Here is a 20,728-nt window from a genome sequence, read left to right on the forward strand (position 1 = left end):
CTAAATGTACAAAAAATAATAATTTCTAAGTTTTCATACTCGTGTTAACAAAAATGGAAAAATAATAGAAATAGTTCAAATGAATTTTTGACGTCTATAGCTGTCAATGGCAGTGAATGAGTTAATCAAGTTATTTTGATATATTTTTTTAATAAAATACAATATTATAGACTGCGATTGGCTGGCAACCAGTTCAGGGTGTACCCCGCCTACTGCCCGAAGCCAGCTGGGATGGGCTCCAGCACCCCCGCGAACCTTGTCACGAAAATAGTTGGATGAATATTAAAGATATTGTCTTTTTAAAAAACTGTTTTTTTTGTTGTCATTTTTTTTTTAATCAATGGCATTTCCATGGGGAAAGATGATTTTAGATGTTTTTTTTTGAGTCACAAGTGTGGACATGGAATTAATTAAAAAAAAACGAATTTCAAGAGGTATCACTGTGTTGTTTTTTTTACTTTGTGTCTGCGTGTGCTGAGTTTTTGTTTTTTATCCAATGTTAAGTTTAATTAATTAATTCGCTGTTTGAAAAGTAATAGCAACACCAAAAAAGAAATACATGTAAAGATCTTTTACTTTTGCAATGAGTCCATATACCGGTAACTATTTGTGTCTGCCAGTAGGCTGATGCAAAAATGAACATTTCTTTACCAAAAGAGTAAGAAAATGAATATAAACTAGGCCATAAAAATACCTGCCAAATGCGCACCAAATATTTCCCAAACTGGATAAAGAATGATGCCTGTTTTAAGGATCATGTAAACTATAATGAGGGCAAAAAAAAATCTCATATTGCACAATGCTCAGGAGAGTCTAATGAGTTCTCGTATGCGGCACTGCCATCTTGCTGAAAAAATTTAATGGGCTTCCCATTGGCCTACACGCACTGCCTCCACCAAGGTTCACGGTCCCGGTGTCTTTTTCATCATCTGACTGAGCAGCAGACAAACACACCGAAACATGCAGGTGAAGATAAATACAGCATGCAAAAACATGCACCTCTACTCGGGTCCTTTATCTTCAGTGTACCTTTGTAGGAAAATGTAAAAATGCCACCTCACCTTAGCTTTTTATTTTTATATATTTTTTTAAATTTTAGGTTGATGGCCAAACGATTGTAATCGGTTTGTTACTGCAATGATCTTGCAGAGGATGTCGTAAACCACATTTACCTTGAATTTGTCAACTTCAGTCTTGGAGCAAGTTGCGTGGTAAGAGAGTACCTGAAAAATAATGACACCGGTGACACAAAATGCTATTTTTCCAATTCATTAAAGTATGTATTGAGCGGCTGAGGGAGAGGGTACGAATAACTTTAAATAAAGTATGGAGGTCGCATTCTTACATCCAGAGCCACGGATTGCTTGGCCCACGACTTCTTCACCTGGTCGTACATGATGGTGTTGTTGATGCCCAGGCCACAAAAGATCACAAAAGCCTAATAGGGGGAAGAAAAAAAAAAGCACAAAATATCAAAACAATGCCCATTAGCGACTATATAAAATGAGATTAACGCGGGTTTGCGCGTTACCTCAAAGAGACGCTGGTCTGCGTCATCAAACGGTTTCCCGTCGAGGCGGTTCAACACTTGAGCAACACCTGTTGGAACAAGCCCGAGGAGAACTCAATTCGTTATTACTGGGGATGATACTGAAAATGATGAAAAGGTCAAATAAATTCAAGAAACCGTCACAGCATATTTTTCCTGCAAAAACTCTTCTTGCGTAAGCATCTGTTGTGAATTTGTTTACTGCAAGATGACGCGGCGGTCGACGGGACAAGTGCAAAATGAATATTCAATTAATAGTGTCAACAATAAACACAGTGGGACAGAAGGCTTTGGAGTATCCGACTGACTTGTCTCGGTGTCTAATTAAAGTCGAAAACACGCTGGTCATGAATATTCCATTGATATATATTGTTATGGTGTCTGAGAACGAAGGCTAACGAGTAATTACACGCATGACAGGATAACGTGTCAGTCAAACATGTCAAAGCTATGATTTCATTGAAGTGCATAGCAAGACAGGTACAAGAGGATCTTCTTTCCTTCTTTCCTTATCTACCTCCCTCCCTCCTTCCTTCCTTCCTTCCTTCCTTCCTTCCTCCCTTCCTCCCTCCCTACATCCCTCCCTCCCTCCTTCCTTCCTTCCTTCCTTCCCTCCCTCAACCCCTTAATCCCTTCCTCAATCTCTCCCTTCTTTCTTCTTTCCTTCCTTCCTCAATCCCTCCCTCCCTTCCTCAATCTCTCCCTTCTTTCTTTCTTTCTTTCTTCCTTCCTTTTTTCCCTCCCTTCCTCAATCTCTCCCTTGTTCCTTCTTTCCTTCCTTCCTTTCTACCTTCCTTCCTTCCTTCCTTCCTCAATCTCTCCTTTCTTTCTTCTTTCCTATTTTCCCTTCCTTCCTCAATCTCTCCCTTCTTCCTTCTTTCCTTCCTTCCTTTCTACCTTCCTTCCTCAATCCCTCCCTCCCTTCCTCAATCTCTCCCTTCTTTCTTTCTTTCTTCCTTCCTTTTTTCCCTCCCTTCCTCAATCTCTCCCTTGTTCCTTCTTTCCTTCCTTCCTTTCTACCTTCCTTCCTTCCTCAATCTCTCCTTTCTTTCTTCTTTCCTTTTTTCCCTCCCTTCCTCAATCTCTCCCTTCTTCCTTCTTTCCTTTTTTCCCTCCCTTCCTCAATCTCTCCCTTCTTCCTTCTTTCCTTCCTTCCTTTCTACCTTCCTTCCTCAATCTCTCGTTTCTTTCTTCTTTCCTTTTTTCCCCTCCCTTCCTCAATCTCTCCCTTCTTCCTTCTTTCCTTCCTTCCTTTCTACCTTCCTTTCTTCCTTCCTTCCTCAATCCCTCCCTTCTTTCTTTCTTCCTTCCTTACTGTTTGTTCACTTGTTTTCCACATTTACATATATAAAAAAAAATCATCCCTGTCTGCTGCATTTGAGGAATGTGGGAAGTCTGATTTTTCCGACTTCAAACCAGGAACTGTGTACGGGAACGGGAACTTGAACTCGGAAATCCCACTTACGAAGTCGGGAAAAAAGGTACCCCGACTTCACCGACCAACTTCGTTGTTCAGACCAAACACATACCATGAATGGTAAAACACAGTTTACTTGAGTATAAAACTAAAGAGCTTTCTTCATTCATAAATATTCGACATAACTTCACAAAAACAACACGTAACACAACGTACATGACAGTATGCCGCTATCTCCCTGTATGAAATTATATAGTGAACTACTGGACTTATTAAATTAGATAAATACATAAATGAAGCAAAATTGTGCGATGGCAAGTTTGGTTAAAATGTGTTTATCACTATCCGCCATTTTGGTTGTTTACTTTCGCCTCGAACGCGTTCAGGTCGGAACTAGGAAAAACCAACTGAGAAAAATCCGACTTCCGACTTTCCTTGAATAATACTGAGCATGTTTCTCAATCAATTCAACTCAGTTCAAAACCTTCATTTAATTCTCAAGATATGATTGAGGCAAGCCCCCGTTTTCAAAGATGAGGAAAGGAAGACAGAAGCAAAACAACAACAGAGAAGCATAACAACACACAGCTTGACATTAAAAAAAGCAAGCATAATCAAATGATCATTTGGTATAGGGCACGGTTTTCATTTTGAAGTGAGCATTTATCAGCCACTGTACAACTGACAAATGAGGCAAGCAATTTGCAAGCACCGCTGTAAGCAGTTATGGGTGCTTTATTGATTCAATTCAAGGGGACTGTCGGAGCTTGGCTCGGGTGGGAAGGGGGAGGCTATGCGCTCTACGGAGTGCCATTTGAGTTAAAGGGGGCGAGAAGCCCGAGTGTGCCATTTTTATTTTTATGCACTTACGCGTTATGACAGTGGACTGCAGTTGGGGTTTTGCCATGAACCTTCTGTTCACACTAACTCAGACAGAAGAGCAATTTGCACGCTGACCTCAGAAAACATTCGGCACAGCTTCAAGCGATAATATGTCGTGTGGTTTCAGCTGTAAATAAAAGCTTCAAAATCATGATGCACTGGCTCAGAATAAGGAGAAAAGTGTCCTTGGATTACCAATTTTTGTGGACGCCTTTCATGTTTCACGTGCACTAATAATTACGGAAGTGTACTGCATTCACTTAAAAAAATAACTCCTGTTTTACTGACCAATTTTTGGGGGAGCTTTTTTTTGTGTAATTTTTGAAAATTCTCTTTTAAGGAATATTTGTTTCCTGTTTTACAGCATATTTTTTTCTGTCATAAAAAAAAATCTGAAAAACGGGGGGAAATTATTAAGACAAACAGGAGGAAAATGTAATTGGAAAAACAAGGCAAAAAATATTCAGAAAAACAGGGGGGGGGGGATTATAAAAAAACAACAAAAGAAAAGAATAATTCAGAAAAACTTAGCAACAGCCTCTCTTTTTCGCAGTATTTTTATTTATTTATTTAATTTACATCTTACCTACCTACTTGTTGCAGACTTGCTAATGGCGGACACTTTCCCTCATGCAATACGCATCCGCTGAAGCTGTTACTAATCGATTGACATGTTTTGTATACTTACCTTAACTGAACCAGTAAGTGATATAGTTGAAGGTACGCTGCAGGTATGCAGGAAAGTCCGCCATTTGAGAGTATTTTTTTTCTGTTTTTATAAAATATTTTTTTCCGCCTGTTTTTCTGAATATCTCATTTTTCTGTTTTTCTGAATATTTTAAGCCCGTTTTTCGGATTTTTTTTTAGGACAGACTTTTTTTCTCTCCATAAAACAGAAAAAAAATATTCAGATAAACAGAACATTTAAAAAAAAAATACCCCCAAAAACAAAGCTCCTCCCAAAAATTTGTCAGAAACACAGGAGGTTTTCTTTTTTCAAGTTTATGCAATACATGTCTAGAAATAATCATAATAATAATAAAAAAAATAATAGTAATAATAATTTAAAATATTCCCATTTCCAAGCCTGTAAGTTAAATACAGTATTTGTATTCATATTTGTTTGGACATAAGTAGATGTGAAGTCAGTGGTAAATTAAGCAGCTTTATTTTTAAACATACAATAATTCAAAGCTTTTAAGAACTTATTGACAACCGTTTTTTTCCCATCACAGTTCCAGAGGAAGTAGTCTATTGTTGTTCTAATTACAGCAGAATTTATCGGGATTTCATTGTGAATGAGCTGAAGGTAACCTTGAGAGACGACACAAGAACATTCATCTGTGAATCAAAAGTATCCTTGACTTGAGAATTTCATCTTCCGCTGATTTGTTTGTATAATGCTTTTTCACTTCAGGTCCTCAGGTGCCACCCACACACGGCACCTTTTTTTTTTTTTCATTTGCTCATTTTGTTCTTTTTTTCTCTGCTTCCTGTCCCTGACAAATACATTAACACCTACGCAAAAGAAACGTTAAGCACACAAAGACACACGCGTCTAAACTAGCCATTTGCAAATCTACTGATCTGTTTTGACTCAATGAAAAATAATGACTTCCTGTGCGGGATTTCAGACACAGTATATCTCAAAGGTTGCTGTCATTGCACCTCACAGAGGTATTAAGCACAGACACCAGAGAGAGGATCAATGATTTATCGCAGTGTCAGTGTGTGGCGGCCCTGGGGCTGATTCACAAACACAAAGCACACAATGAGGAAACACCACCAAAAGTATAGGCTGGATCTAATCACAGAAATGCAGCCTACAATGTAGCCCCTGTCACTGTCATTTGTTAACATGCAACAACAACAACAACACCAGAGGAAATAGTCCATTCAAACTAATTATGGGGACCAATTATGACCACAAATGTTATACATATTTACTTATAATACTTCCAACATCTTGTATAAAGTCTCCCAAAATAGTATTGACACCCCCAATTTTTTTTTATTGAACTTCATATTCATGCTTTTAACTCATTCACTGCCATTGACGGCTATAGACGTCAAAAATTAATTTGAACTATTTCTATGAATTTGACACTTTTTCCACTTTTGTTAATAAGAGTATGAAAACCTAAAAAAAAAACGTTTTTTTTGTACATTTAGAACACATTAAAAAAAAACTGATTAATTGTGAGTTAATTATTGAAGTCATGCGATTAATTACAATTGAAAATTTTAATCGCCTGACGCCCCTAATTTTTAATGATCTTTTCTTTTTTAAATCGCGTCAGGCGATTAAAATTGTCAATTGTAATTAATCGCATGACTTCACTAGTTAACTCACGATTAATCACACATTTTATATCTGTTCTAAATGTACAATAAATAAAAAAATCTAGGTTTTCACACTCTTGTTAACAAAAGTGGAAAAAAAATGTTAAACTAATAGAAATAGTTCAAATTAATTTTTGACGTCTATAGCCGTCAATGGCAGTGAATGAGTTAAGGATATATTATGCTATTAGAAATCACTCAAGCTAAAAACACATTTTATTTGTTGACTTACCAATGATTTGGTGATCACTGTTCCATATAGGAACACAAAGCACAGAGCGAATATGGAAGTCCGAGAACTGGTCCGCCTAGAAAAATAATGGCAAATATATTATTAATTTATTTATTTATGTATACAAATTATTGAAGTGTTTAAAATGACTTGCAGAGTCACTCAGTAAAATGTCGGAAACGGTCGATTGCTTTGTGGTTACCTCAGCATCAAAGCGAGGATCCTGGTAGGCGTCGCTGATGTTGACAGGAAGTCCCGTGGACGCGACCAGCTCGGCGATGCTGTTGTTGATCAGCCAGTCGGAGTAAGAAGACTTTTCCATACTGTCCTTGAAACTAGCGACAGAACATGAATAACAGGAGACGAAGTGATTAAGCCGCCGCCTATAAAACATCTGCCTCGTTTTCTGTCAAAGAAAGAATAATCAGTGTTGACAATTCTCACAGCCGTTCAGAAAATGGATGAATGGCTTTCAGTGTGGTTGTACGCCCCTGCAATAAACATAGAAAATTAAATTAAATCAATCCCTAAGTGACAGTGTCTCATCAAAATGCCGAATATTGACAGCTCCATTATTGGATCTCATTTGCAAGGTGTGCCTAATATAGTGGGCGGCGTACAACGTGTTCATCAAAATGTTCTAAACAATAATTCAATCTTTCCACACCCGGCCATGCCTGGCGGTGGTGAGAATTCTCAAAATCAAATTAAAGACAGCTCCCACAGTCAGCCTGTTATTCAGTACTTCCACCGCCAACGAGTCCCGCTACATTTGATTTCTTTATTTTGATGATTTAGTCCTTGATGAAAAGCTTTACAGAATCAGATGCAAAATATGGAGAAATACGACAGAGTGAAAAGGTTACCCGAATGAAAAGAGAGGAAATGAAAAGCAAAACTCGATTTTTTTTTCTTTTTCTTATTTGGACAGATTTAATGGAAAAGGTCTTTCTGCTTGAATGGCCGACACCAGCAAAGTCAAAACATCATACGTACCTTGTTTCAGCATCAGCACTGCACTTAGGTGACAATAATTCAAAGGACTTTGTGAACTTCACCACCTGAAACATTCAAAAGGCCAAATCCCTGCATTTCAGTACACAAAATGTTACTGTAATTTAAAAAAATAAAAAATAAACAGTACCGGTGACTCAATGTCCTCCAGCAACTGAACAGAACAGCGCTCGCACTTTAACAACGTCTGAGCGCGATGCATGATCTTCCGGACAATTTTCTCCAGATCGGTCTGTTCTTCAAACAGGTCGTTGACGACCTCAAGGAGTGCCTGAATATCGGAAGCAAACAAAGACACGACTGACAAAGACTTTTGCTAAATAAGACGCTTTTGTCCCGTTCTGCTCTTACACTTTCAAATCATTCTTATTCTTGAAGCTACGAAACATCAGAACAATGCAACATGATTAGCCTCCCCAGTCAAAGCATATTAAGTCATTGATGTATGGCAGGGCCAATCCAATCTAATACCGAGCACATAAAACCATTTCTCTCCCACAGAACCGTGTTCTCATAATGTTCTCTCCACAGCGGATCAACGAGTGGCATGAATAAGTGCTTCTCATAATGTTCCCTCCAACCAAGTCCTCATCTAGAATCAGGCCCGTCTCTATGCAGGTGATCGGCGAGCATCAAAGGGGGTGGGGGGTGTCTGGGGGGAATGTCATGAGATACTTACCCGACTCCTGTCGTATTCCTTCCTCGAGGCGGCAAAGAGTTGGGCATTGCAGATTGCAATGCCACAAAAGGGCAGGTACATCTGCAGAACCTGCGCACATAAAAATAAAATTGTCTTATCATCCATCAGTAGCAGCAGCAGCAAAAAGCTCACGTTCAGTGCCTGATGGCACCAAATTACTAGTAATCACCTGATCTCCAAACATCTGTTTTGGAAGCTTTCTAGCATTATCCAGCAACAATGAGAGCTGCAAACTGCACTCAAGAGTACACTTTCCTCATTGAAGTCGACTCTGACCACTTCGGCCTATTTATGCTCGTTTCCTGTAGCTTCTGACACCCCATCCTCCTCAATCGGTATAACCTCTCAATGGCTACCGCCCCGTTTTCCGCAAACCAAGGTGTGCCGTAAGGCTCAATGCTTGTCCTTCGATCGTTTTAGAACACCTGCAAAATCCTTTCTTTTCTTTGATCCTTCCTCAGGTCTCCTGGCAACCTCACGACTCTAGCTGGATTCTGAAGTATTCGGTTTAGGTGAACGGTATGGGATTTTTAATAGGTTTTAGGTGAACTAATGAGTACACACTCACATGCACGCACACATGCACACACGCAAAATTTAAATTTAATGTTTGTGGATTTTTTATCATCTCCTTGATATTAAGAAGAATTGATGTTCCATAATTATTCAATATCGGATTGAATTGAAGTGAATAAAATCGAAATCGGGAAAAAAATCGAAATCGAATCTAAATGAAATCCTGTGAATTGAAATTGAATTGATCTGGGAAATTAGAATTGATACAGAGCCCTACTGCAAACTACAAATGCAATAAAAACGTGTTTTTTTTAAATTAATACCGCACTGGCATGGTCAATCAAAAGGATCCATTACATTTTTAGCTGTTCACAAAACACACATTTTTTATGCTTATGGCTTTTATTTTCTTCCAAAATGATGTTGGCCAACTTACCCACTAGGTAGAGCATCTGCACTTTAATTGTGTTTTAACCCGCTTATGTATTGGAATACATTTCTCACATCATTTTTATTCTAGAAAAATATTTTTATTCTAGAAAAATGTCCCCGTTTTAATCAGTAAAAAAAAAAAAAAAAAAAAAAAAAAAAGCTTTTCGTGATAATCGCGACTTGCAGGATTCATCAATTCAACTGACATTTTACCATTTGACTGAACAGTCAAATGACTGACTTACTGCGCCTTGGGCTGATACAATAAACACACTCATATATTCTATACATTAATAATGTAATCAAACAACATTTCCTACTTCCTGCCCTGCTTGATTCATAACGCACGTCAATATGCAAGCACACGCTCGACTTTTAACAACACGGCACATAGGTTGAAATCAACACGCTGTAAAACGATCACGTGTCTGCCCCCGTAACATAAAATCAATGAAATTTAGGTAGAGGACCTCCTTACTAGCGGCCTCCTCTTTTGTTATCAATGTTTAGCGTGCAGCGTAAACAACAGAATGGCTACAACAAAAGCACTCATATTTACCAGCCTTTAGTCCAACCTGAAGGTGAGGAAGGCGCAACAATACATGAATGGCAAGTTACTGGGCTGCAGCTGCTGATATGGCTACCCCCCCCCCCCCTTCCGGGATGGCACAATGTATCAATTACTCATCAGGCCACAAATGAAGATGTGCAAAGCAGTGCCGTATTGAACGCTGTCTTGTTTGTGTAAATACGCTTCATTGGAGCAATGGTTGCCAAATTGATTTGGGGACCTCCGTAAGTGGAAATGGACATGCAGGAAATACAGATGACATTTTTTAGAGGTTATTGCGATGGGGAAGTCAACCTTAAACATTTCTCGATAATAATGTGTGATCTCACAAAAATGACATGCTGATTAATATTACATTTATGGAATATGAGTTATGCAGCAAAATCGAGTTGTTTTTATCCATCTCAGGGGGCGGCCATTTTGCCACTTTGCAGTCAACTGAAGATGACGTCACAGTTGCTCAGGGCTCAGGCAACGACCAATCACAGCTCACCAGTTTTCTGAAGCTGAGCTGTGATTGGTTGTTACCTGAGATGAGACCTGAGCAACTGTGGTGTCCACCTTTTGATTTGGATAAAAACTTCTGGATTTTGCTGCTTAACTCATATTCCACTAACACAATATTAACAACAACAAAAACGTGTTATTGTCTAGAAATGTTTTGGGGGGGGTTGACATCCCCTTTCAAATTTGTTGGCGGGCAGGAAATAATAAATACATCACATCATTTGGTACATTTTCACGTGATAAAACATACACAATAGATTTTAAGTCTTGATTGAGGCTTTATTCATTTAACAATGTTTGTAAATGGGGTTGTTTGGTTACCTTATTAAGCATACAGGAGCAAAATATAGTATTAGAAGCAACTCTGTGTGATACACTACATTGCTGTACACCAATAAAAACTTCAACCACAACAATAAACATATTGTTAATTGTTAAAATTGTGTCAATAAAAATACAGTGCAAGCATTTATTATATCTATTGTACTGGCTCCACTTTATATAACCTTAATGTTGGGACCTGCTTGTTTACAATAATAATAATTTTAAAAAAGTGTGCATTCTTCATTGTAATTAACTCATTCACTGCCAAAAAATTTAAAAAAAAAAAGAAAAAGAAAAAGAAGAAAAGATTAAAAATTCGGGGCGTCTGGCGATTAAAGTTTTTAATCGTAATTAATCGCATGACTTCACTAGTTAACTTGCGATTAATCACAAATTTCATATCTGTTCTAAATGTATAATAAAAAATTCTAGGTTTTCATACTCTTGTTAACAAAAGTGAAAAAAAATAATTTAACCAATAGAAATAGTTAAAATGAATTTTTGACGTTTATAGCCGTCAACGGCAGTGAATGAGTTAATATATTAAAGGCCACAACAAGTCTAACAATTATTTCAAATTCAAAGTCAGCTGAAAAAGGCTTCAAGTCACCTCACCTGCGACCCTGACTGTATAAAATGGATGGCTGGATCCATTTTCGCTGACCATGTGATCTATTCCAATTACAACCGGTATTGATATTGCTTTTGTTATGTGCGTTTGACTGAAGCTATGTCTTGTAATATGAACACTATTGAGTAGATGTTGTTACTAATTAAATTACTCCGTAACAGTATTTTGCCGTTAGTAGTTTTTTACACAGTGGAGCACCTTGCTCACTTTTTTGCTTTTCAACAGCCCAAATGATGCTGAGCAATATGCTTATTCTGTCTTCTGGAATTCTCTAATAATGATCTTCCGGAAAGGCAGCAGTCATCAGGCCCGAGCGGAGAGAGATTCATTAGCGAGGAGGACTTTGGGGATCTTGCCTATGGATCTGTCTGCGCTACAAAAGCAGGCAAACGCAAGAAAAGCATGGCTTGTGCTAATTACGTTCTGTCGGGCAGGCCATTACACAAGGTTGCATTACAAACAGAGCTTTTTTTGCCTAGAGACACGCGGACTGACCAGGAGTAAAAGAGTGGTTTCATATCAAAGGCCGGCTCGGTGGTCTGCGGCTGCCGTTTGGTACGAGGCGTGCTGTGAGAAATGACATGATTTCTCCGCACTTAACCCTGGAGAACCCAAGAACCCTTTTCTTCTTTGGAAAATTATCAATTATACATTAAATGACTGCTATAAATTCACTGAACACCAAAATATATGTTTTTTCAATTTTAACCCTTTATTCCCTAATTTAGGATTAGGGCGAAATTTGACCCTTTTAGGATTTAGGGGTATCATTTCGAAAAATCTGAATAACAAAAACTGTCAGTAAACTATTTAGAATTTAAGAAAATAATCAATCAAATACACAGCTACATTGAACAATATCATTTTTTGGTTTTATTTGTTGCATTTTAGCCATCTTGTCACCACCATTCTGGCTCATGTAAGTGCAATATTCATCCACTAGATGGCCCCATGCGGGGGTCAGAAGTGGCACTCTGGACTTTTGAAGTTAAATTTGTAAAAAAAAAAAGGTCTTTGTTATTTGAGTAGCAGAATTTATAGGGGCCAAATTTGACCCCGTGGGTTCTCCGGGGTTAATTGATGAAAGCAAACCGGCAGGTCATTTTTGACTGAGAATCGCACACGTGGGAAGGTGATCCATTTTCACGGTTGTACCGCAAACACACTTCGAGAGCATGAACATTGACATTCAGGACGAAGATACGACCTTTCCTTCAAAAGCATTGATGGTTGACTTGTGTTGATTATTAGCAACATTTTGTGCCGAGCCAAGCGAGAGGACTGCAGTACAGCGCAGTTATTGACTTTGAGATAATGCGACATTATCAAAAGGCGGCACGGAGCGAAGAAGAAGAACTGCTTCTTCTGTTCTTCTCGCAATACAAATAGTGCAGTCGTGGCTTTATTGAGCCTCGTTCTCCCTTCTCGTCTTAAAATAATCTACTTGATGGCGAACTGATGCGGTTTCAAGAGCAGCCACTCCACTTGGTCTGCACTGCTGTTAGTGACAGACGACTTTTAAGGCACGATTGGTCGCTGGTTCTTAAACGCGTCTGCATGGCTGACTTTCTTGCCGGATGATTTCAAAATGAAAAAAGTTGCATCTTACATATCAAAGTGAATATGCGAGATAGCAAGTGACACAATGAAAGTAAGATTATGTACACAAGACAACAACTCGAATGCTTTATAAAAGATAATGCAATTATACATAGACAGAGTCGTTATTAAAGCTCCCCAAAGGCCTTCCATGCTGCAGAGGATCATCACGACACAATTAAAGCAGCGTGGGATTAAAGACAACCGGCGCATGTTTTGATAGCGTATAAGGTTTCACCGTGCAAACAAATGTTTAATGAAGACAATCCAAATATTTGTAATGACATCTGATATTGCTGCTATTGTCTAATACTTTGCAGAGTGGAATGCAATTTCTTATTACTGAGATCCGCAGCAGTGCTGCACAATAGCAATTTAAAGAGTTGTGCGTAAACGTTAGCATTAGAATGCATTACTAATTCATCTATCGCTAGCATTAGCGTGTTGTGAATGCAATGGTAAAGCCACTTAAAGCGTATAGCAATGGCAGGATTTGACCCATATTGGTAACATTTGTTTTTGCTAGACGAGACTCTCATGCAAATTTGATGCTTTTTGTTGTTTTTTTTAAAAAGAGGAAACAATGCAGCATAGCGAGTATGATTTTACTATGCCAATTTTTAGGGAGTCAGCAGAGGCAAGAAATTGACATACAAACATATGAGGTGGGCAAGAAAATACATCCAAATGATCATTTCAACCTGTTCCTGTGTCTCTTAGCTCCATCCTATTTTTTATTTATTTTTTTCTCCGGAGAGCTCAGTATTGTTCATTCGGTAATTTTACTGATTTGACATGTCATCATCATTGCTCTCTTTTTTTTCTTTTTTTTTTGTATGTGGGTGAGAATGTGTATGTGCGTGAGTGTGTGTGTATTCATTAGTTCACCTAAAACCTATTAAAAAAATCCCATACCGTTGAACGGCTCCATCCTATTTTTGTTGTTAGTAATATATAATTGGAACCGAAATTGGAACATCATACTATGTTTTTTCTCGTGTAGCACAAGTGGTGGTAAAATGAAACCCAGTCGACATTGTAATTCATATCAACAAGCAATAAAGCCACTCTGTTCCATTCTCACCCTGTTTTCCTCATCACACTTGCACAGTTTTTCACCAGGAAAGTGCCCGAGAGGCAGCCATTAAGCATCGTAGATGATAACACCAAACTGAAGCTGAACACTGAGCGCGCAGGCAAAGTAAAAAACAAAATCCACAGAGACGCCAACCGAGGGACATTTGCTGCAACTTTTGGCAGGAAATGTTGAACACACTGAGACACTTAGCATCAGAGCAAAGATTCAACATGTCTGATAAGTGGCTGTATGAATAATTGAAATAATATAGAGTATGTTAAAACGCATGGGGTCCAAAGCAGGAATATAAAACGTAGCCTGCAGTTCATCAGATAAGATGGATAGAAGTTGTGCGTCATAATTGGTGAAAAAAAGACAACATGCGATGGAAAGTATCCCCGGGAACGGAGATTATGGAGCACTTAATAGCATTTGGTAACTTAAAGTCTACCAATGTTGACGTAAGAATATATCAAATGAACTTATTCACTCGCAGCCATTTTCACGGAAGTAACCCCCTTCGCTCCCGGCTGTTTTAATGGATTTTGACTGATTTTGCAAGGCCCACAGACTATTGTGTTCTATTGCTTTTTTTTTTTTCCTGGAGAGCTCAGTATTGTTCATTCGGTAATTTTACCGATTTGGCATGTCATCATCATTGCTCTCTTGCTCTCTTTTTTTAATTTATTTTTCATTGTGTTCTATTGCTATGAAAACATGGAACCTATCAAAGAAAGATTAGAGTTTCTTCTTTCATCAGGAAAAAAAAAAAGTATATTTCTATCTGTTTCCATTTTGCAGCAATTAGCATTAGAAGTTGGCTAAGTTTCATCATTATGCACAAATCTGTTTAAAACACTGGGGAAAAGAGCTTTTTTGCAATATGGCCTTGGTTGATCTCGTATACTCTGCTGCCATCTGCTGGCCGTTTTTGTAATAACTACCATTGCTTTAAGCGTCCTCTTCAGGTCAAAACTGCATCAAAGCCTTCTGTATGCTCTAGCACAGAGGTGGTCAGCGAGGGCCGGAGTCCTGCAGCTTTTGCATGTTGCCCTTCTCCAACACAGCTGATATATGATCAGCTCATCAGCAACCTCTGCACCAGGCTGATAACGATCCTGTTGATTGGAATCAGCTTGTGTTGGAAGAGAGAAACCTCCAAAACCTGCAGGACTCCGGCCCTCGGGGACCGAGATTGCACACTTCTGCCCTAGCATAAAAATAAATAAATACGTTTTTGGGACCGTGGCTATATTTAAAGTAGAATGTTTTTTTACGTTTTAGGAACCATATGAATTAATGATGGTTAACTGATCATTTTCGAGTGATTTCGAGTAAAGTTATCACTTTAAGATTTCCATCCTAGAACATAACAATACTAAATTGAGAACAAATGAGAAAGTATGCAATGATGCCATTTTCCATAAACGCCTTTAATAAGGCGCCAAAAAAAAAGAAAAGACAAAAGGAAAATTTGACATCATTAAACAAATAAAACTGAATAACTACAGCCTGCGTATCTCAATTGTACTGTGAATGGGATTCTTCCCGTATAAGCTTACACAAGAGTCTTTCAAAGGAAGAACCAATTAGAGCGTTTGATTGCCTTGCAAGTGAAAAAAAAGAGATTCCTTTCTGCACCTGTAACACGACCTACAATATTAGCAGAAGCCAGTATGAAAAAATCATTTCATAGCAGCATGGCTCTGTTCATGTATCAACAACACCAGAATCCTGCCAGAGACGCGGAATATTTAAATTTGCCACACATGAATCATGACGCTTGTGAACATCGCATCTCGCTCATGCAATCGTTTTTTTTTTTTTAAATCTTTTTTAAAAGGATGGACAAATCCAGCCTGCCGAAAACATTTTTTAATGAGGCTCCACAGCAGTTTTTCAGTCAACTTCCCACACGGACACCCGCTATTGGGATAGAAGGCGATCTCCAAGTGCCCATTTCACAGCCGTAATCTGCGATTGTCCTGACCGACTCTACATCATCTTTCAGTTCCTAATGAACTTACTTTGCGTGCTTCGAACTCCATCAAATCAGTTTATGCTTCCGCCATCTCAAGGACTGTGTGTCTCTCTTGCGACGATTTTAAAGGGAATGAGAGGAGACATTTCCATATTTCCACCGGCTGCAAATCAAGTCAGCTGTGTTCACCCCATAACGGCGCAAATTACCCTTTTTTTAACTGCACCAAGTCACGTGGGTATGCGAAAAATACCAACACTTGGCGTACAGCCGACCCATTCACACAGTTAGATCGTGAATTGCGCTGCTCATGAAACGTTATGTGAGATGTTCAAAATGCACGCTCGGTGAGCGCGACGATTTTTTTGGGGGAACGATTGACAGCACTGAGCACAGTCCGATTGCCTCGACTAAAGCTATTTGAGTGCAATTTTTCTTGTGGGGGGAAAAAAAAATGGAGCTGGGGCCTGAACGGATTAATTTCATTTCCACACATTTCAATGGAGAGTGATGATTTGAGATATGAGTGTTTTGAGATACAAGCACTGCCACGGAACAAATGAAACTCGTATTTCATGGCAACAATGTGCTGCTAAATTAAATCTTAAATCACATGGAGTATTCAAATTTACCAAAATAGATTTTTTAATTTTATTTAGACACAAAAACTCATCATCTCAACCTTCTACTCGTGTAGCGAACAAACGTAAAACCTGTTTTGACTACTGCCAGGCATGATAATCGGCTACGAGGCGAGAGCATATGAAAATCAAACAAAGAGAAATAAACTCAGAATATTGACATGGTCCGCAAATGTCAACGTGACAACGGCGGCACACGCTCGCCACCATAATGAAGAGATTACCTTTTCATCATCTTCGGTGAAGATTTCCACACTTGAGGTCTTGTTGATGGCCTGAGCTACTCCGATGATCTCTCCGTCGCTGTTGCGGATGGGCATGCACAAGAGCGACTTGGTCTTGTACCCCGTCAGCTTGTCAATTTCATCGCTGAACCGACGATCCTGCGCGCCCCGCAGACAAGGACGGTACATGATTAGCACAAACAGACCGGAGCTTTTTGTCACAGTTAAATGGCATTTTAGAATTCTGCTTCCCTGCGGGACGCCAAATTGGGAAGAAATTGAGTATCCACAAATTCTTTATATTTAAAGGACTTATCTCTCGTGTTCTGTCAGTTTTATTGTCATCATTCCTTTATTATAAATGCTAATGCCTCCTTTAATCAATTACTGTGATTAGCTTCCTTTTTTAATTAATTAGCTGTGTTTTTGGATTATTCCTAAACAGTTGGCTGTGTGCTGCCATGTGCATTTGTGTGTTTTTAAATCATTTTGTTGTACTTTCAACTGCACAACAAATATCCTCTTAAGAGACAATAAAGCGCTGAAGTGTACAAAACTGGATTTAATCTGTTTATATTTCGGGGGGGGCATGCCTTTAAATGTGCCAGGGTTTTGTGATGTACTGTTGTTTGGCATCGTTTACACATTTCATATGAAAGATCTGACTGAAGTCTAATCGGTGTATTTTTAGTGGTGGAGGAAAAAAGGAAGACAAAAACAATGGAGTGGGATCACTGTGCCCATTATTGTGGATTAGACTGTATCACATTCCGTTCATTTTAGAGATGCAGTATGTAATACGGTGGATATAAAAAGTCTACACACCCCTGTTCGAATGGCAGGTTTTCATGATATAAAAAAAATGAGACCAAGATTAATAATTTATTCACGAGAAGAATTAAACTCATAAATCAAGGTGCCACTGTATTTGCAGTCAAATAATTTTCTAACCACTCCTGGTTGGGAATCGCTGACCTGGCGTGATGTAAATCAGTGATTGTGATTTCCCTTAATTTGCTTGATTTATTCACTACAGGTGTTTAATCATCCATTCCAGGTACGTATAGTGACAGGCAGAACAATTTGAATGTTGTTCCACTAGATGGCAGACGGACCTACCCACTTTTTGTGTCATTTTAGCCTTGAGGCTTTTTCCAAAAGCAAATTACAGTAGGCCTATGTGCCTTGGATAAATAAGTGTTGGGAAACACAAGAGTTTGTTACATTGCAAGAGGTGGCGTTGTGTTAATATATGGCATGTAAGTTAGGCAAACCAAAAAGGTGATACAAAACATGTCTAATTGCAAAATATTAAGGTGATCGTTCTGATATTTTCAGAGGGTGAAATGGGCATAAGTAAGGATGTCCACATAACATTTGGTGATGCTTGATGGCAGTTTTCTGACATTAAGCAACATTAAATTGCATTTTGCTCACTTAAGTGTTTTAGACTGTTTCACAAATTCATGGTTGTTAAGGGCTGGACTGGCCAATCTGGCTTACAGGGCAGATGTCCGGTGGGCCGGCCTCTTTTGGGGCCGATGCGGTGCTTGTTAACTCATTCACTGCCATTGACGGCTATAGACGTCAAAAATTCATTTGATCTATTTCTATTAGTTAAACATTTTTTCCCCACTTTTGTTAACAAGAGTATAAAAACCTAGAATTTTTTTTATTGTTGTTAATAATTTTTTTTATTGTACATTTGGAACAGATATAAAGTTTGTGATTAATCGTGAGTTAACTAGTGAAGTCATGCAATTAATTACGATTAAAAAAAATTATCACCTGACGCCTGTAATTTTTAATACTATTTTTTGTTATCGCGTCAGTCGGGTAACATTTTTTATTGTAATTGATCACAAGACTTCAATAGTTAACTCACGATTAATCACAAATTTTATATCTGTTTAAAATGTACAATGAAAAAAATCTAGTTTTTCATACTCTGGTTAACAAAATTCGGAACAAATTTAAATTACTAGAAATAGTTTAAATGAATTTTTGACGTCTATAGCCGTCAATGGCAGTGAATGAGTTAATTACTGTCAGTGTCACAACTACATGTTAGGCAAGAGTCGGTCGGGTTGGCCAGCGTGACTAAATCCAAATGCCAGGGTAGATTTTTTTTTTTTTGTGCCAGTCCAGCCCTAGTCGAAGGAGATTGAAGGCAGTGATCATCATCATCATCATCATCATCATCATCATCATCATCATCATCATCTTTAGGGGTCACCTGGTAGGCGTCCGGAATATTGACCGTCTCCCCATGCTCAGCCACGTATCCGATGATCCCTTTGCCCCACGGCACCTGCACGTCCGAGTTCATGGACGGCAGCACGGCGGTGCCCGCGTGCACGTCGAAGAACTTGGACACGAGAGTCTTCTTGTTCCCGGTGCCCTCCACCAAGAACAGCGAGCACCGGTCCGCGTCCACCAGGATGCACACGAACACCAGGATCTTATAGCTGAGGCTGGTCAGGTCCAAGTCGTTGGAGATGTCTTTGACGAGTTCCAGGAAGAACTCCCTTTCGTTGTTCTCCTTCAGGTAATATTTGAAATCCACGGCCGTGGACGGGTACTGCGGGATGTTCACTCTGGACTCGAGCAGCGCGCTCAGGATGTGCGCGGTGGTCGGGGGCAGCGAGCTCGCCTTCCTCAGCAGGGCTCTCCTGCGCATGCTGCTCAGTGGCTCCTGGGCCCGCGAGTTGACTTGCTCGTCGTAGGTTCGGTTGACGTTGACGGCTTTGGAGCGGGCGAAAGTTTTGCGCAGCTCTTTCTGCGAGGCTCTCCGCTGCAAGCCGTCGCATTTGCTCGCCCAGCTGACGTCCCGCAGCGCGGCGCCCTTCTCGTCCCTGGGCTCGGCCGGGGTGGCGGCCGCCGGGCTCAACTTGGCCGCCCGGTGGTTCTTGAGCCACTTCTCGACCATGCCATGAGTGCCCTTTCGGTTCAGGTAGTCCTCGAATAACTCGGGGTGCGAGTCCAGGAAAGTTTCCACGTCAGAGAAACACACCATTTTGGCCACTGCCATGCCTGGTCTCCGGATGTTCCTCGGCGAACCAAAGCCACCAAGTCGCACGGAGAAAGATCATCTATGAGGCTGGGCTGAAGGTCCAGGTTAGAAAATCCTCGGGAATTCCACAGATGCGTCGGGTTGGAAACACCCCGTGCGCCAACATCTCATCTCCAGCTTCCACTCAGAGGATGCATCTTCTTTTAAAAGCATCTAAGCTCCTCCAAGTTCATTCTTGCTGCTCACTGAAGGAAGGGATGCCCGTGCCGATGAAACAAGCGGTGGTGGGGAAACATCAGAGAGATCCCTCCACAAGCGAGCATCAGTGCGATGTGTGTGTTGTTGTAAATGACGGTGTTGCCTGTGGTTGGCTCTGCCCGCTGACGTGGGCTTCGTCATGGAGCTGAGCTTCGTTGCAAGCTCCTGCAGGCTCGCTCCAGCATCTCAAGCCCGTGGACATGTCAACTGCTCGCTATCGTCCCAGAAACGCTCCAAAAAGCCTGCAAAGTATAAAAACACGTACTTAGCACAGACAATTATTTATTTATTAAGACTATTAAAAATTCATTTAATTCAGGAAAAGAGCATTGCCATGACGATGACTGCAATTATAATCCAACCATTATGTAGGAAAATGTATCTAAACATACGTGCCTCATCATAAGTGTTAGTTATGCAAAGGTATGTATTTCGTAAGTGGAAGAATGCTGGATTCTTGACATTGTGTAGTTGCGTTGTTGGACACTAGGGAGCGCTATTACACACCAAGTGCCATCTATTATTTAAAAGTCTAACATGCAATGAATGGTTCTTCAACTTTTCACACCAAGTAAGTGCCTGCTAAAAAAGTACCACCATCATGACCAACATTGACGTTGTAGGCCCATGTGTTCATTAAAAACGAGGGAAATATTTATTCTCAATTATGTAAACCGCTGTAAGATAATGCACAATTTCAGCATAAGAGAAAATTGTTACCTTTACGTCCAATGGAGGAGGTCACATTAATGAAAATCAAATCATAAAAATGTACAGAAATAGGCCTTTTACACTCTTTGTACACTCAGTGGGTGA

General features: G+C 39.6%; 1 protein-coding gene across 1 annotated transcript in view; it reads right to left on the reverse strand.

Moving 5' to 3' along the window:
- pde11a (phosphodiesterase 11a) overlaps nt 1-20,105 on the reverse strand; it is a 35,788-nt gene extending 15,683 nt beyond the window's left edge. Inside the window, exons 1-10 of the mRNA XM_077580205.1 lie at nt 18,878-20,105; nt 16,642-16,800; nt 8,117-8,206; nt 7,568-7,708; nt 7,420-7,484; nt 6,626-6,758; nt 6,424-6,499; nt 1,532-1,599; nt 1,346-1,438; nt 1,173-1,223 (exon numbers count right to left, since the gene is read on the reverse strand). Of these exons, the coding sequence (XP_077436331.1) occupies nt 1,173-1,223; nt 1,346-1,438; nt 1,532-1,599; nt 6,424-6,499; nt 6,626-6,758; nt 7,420-7,484; nt 7,568-7,708; nt 8,117-8,206; nt 16,642-16,800; nt 18,878-19,672 (1,671 nt within the window). The 5' untranslated portion in view covers nt 19,673-20,105. The remainder of the gene's footprint in view (nt 1-1,172; nt 1,224-1,345; nt 1,439-1,531; nt 1,600-6,423; nt 6,500-6,625; nt 6,759-7,419; nt 7,485-7,567; nt 7,709-8,116; nt 8,207-16,641; nt 16,801-18,877) is intronic.
- Between the last annotated feature and the right edge of the window lie 623 nt (nt 20,106-20,728).

This window comes from Vanacampus margaritifer, chromosome 11 (assembly GCF_051991255.1).
Source record: "Vanacampus margaritifer isolate UIUO_Vmar chromosome 11, RoL_Vmar_1.0, whole genome shotgun sequence".
Lineage (NCBI taxonomy): Eukaryota > Metazoa > Chordata > Actinopteri > Syngnathiformes > Syngnathidae > Vanacampus > Vanacampus margaritifer.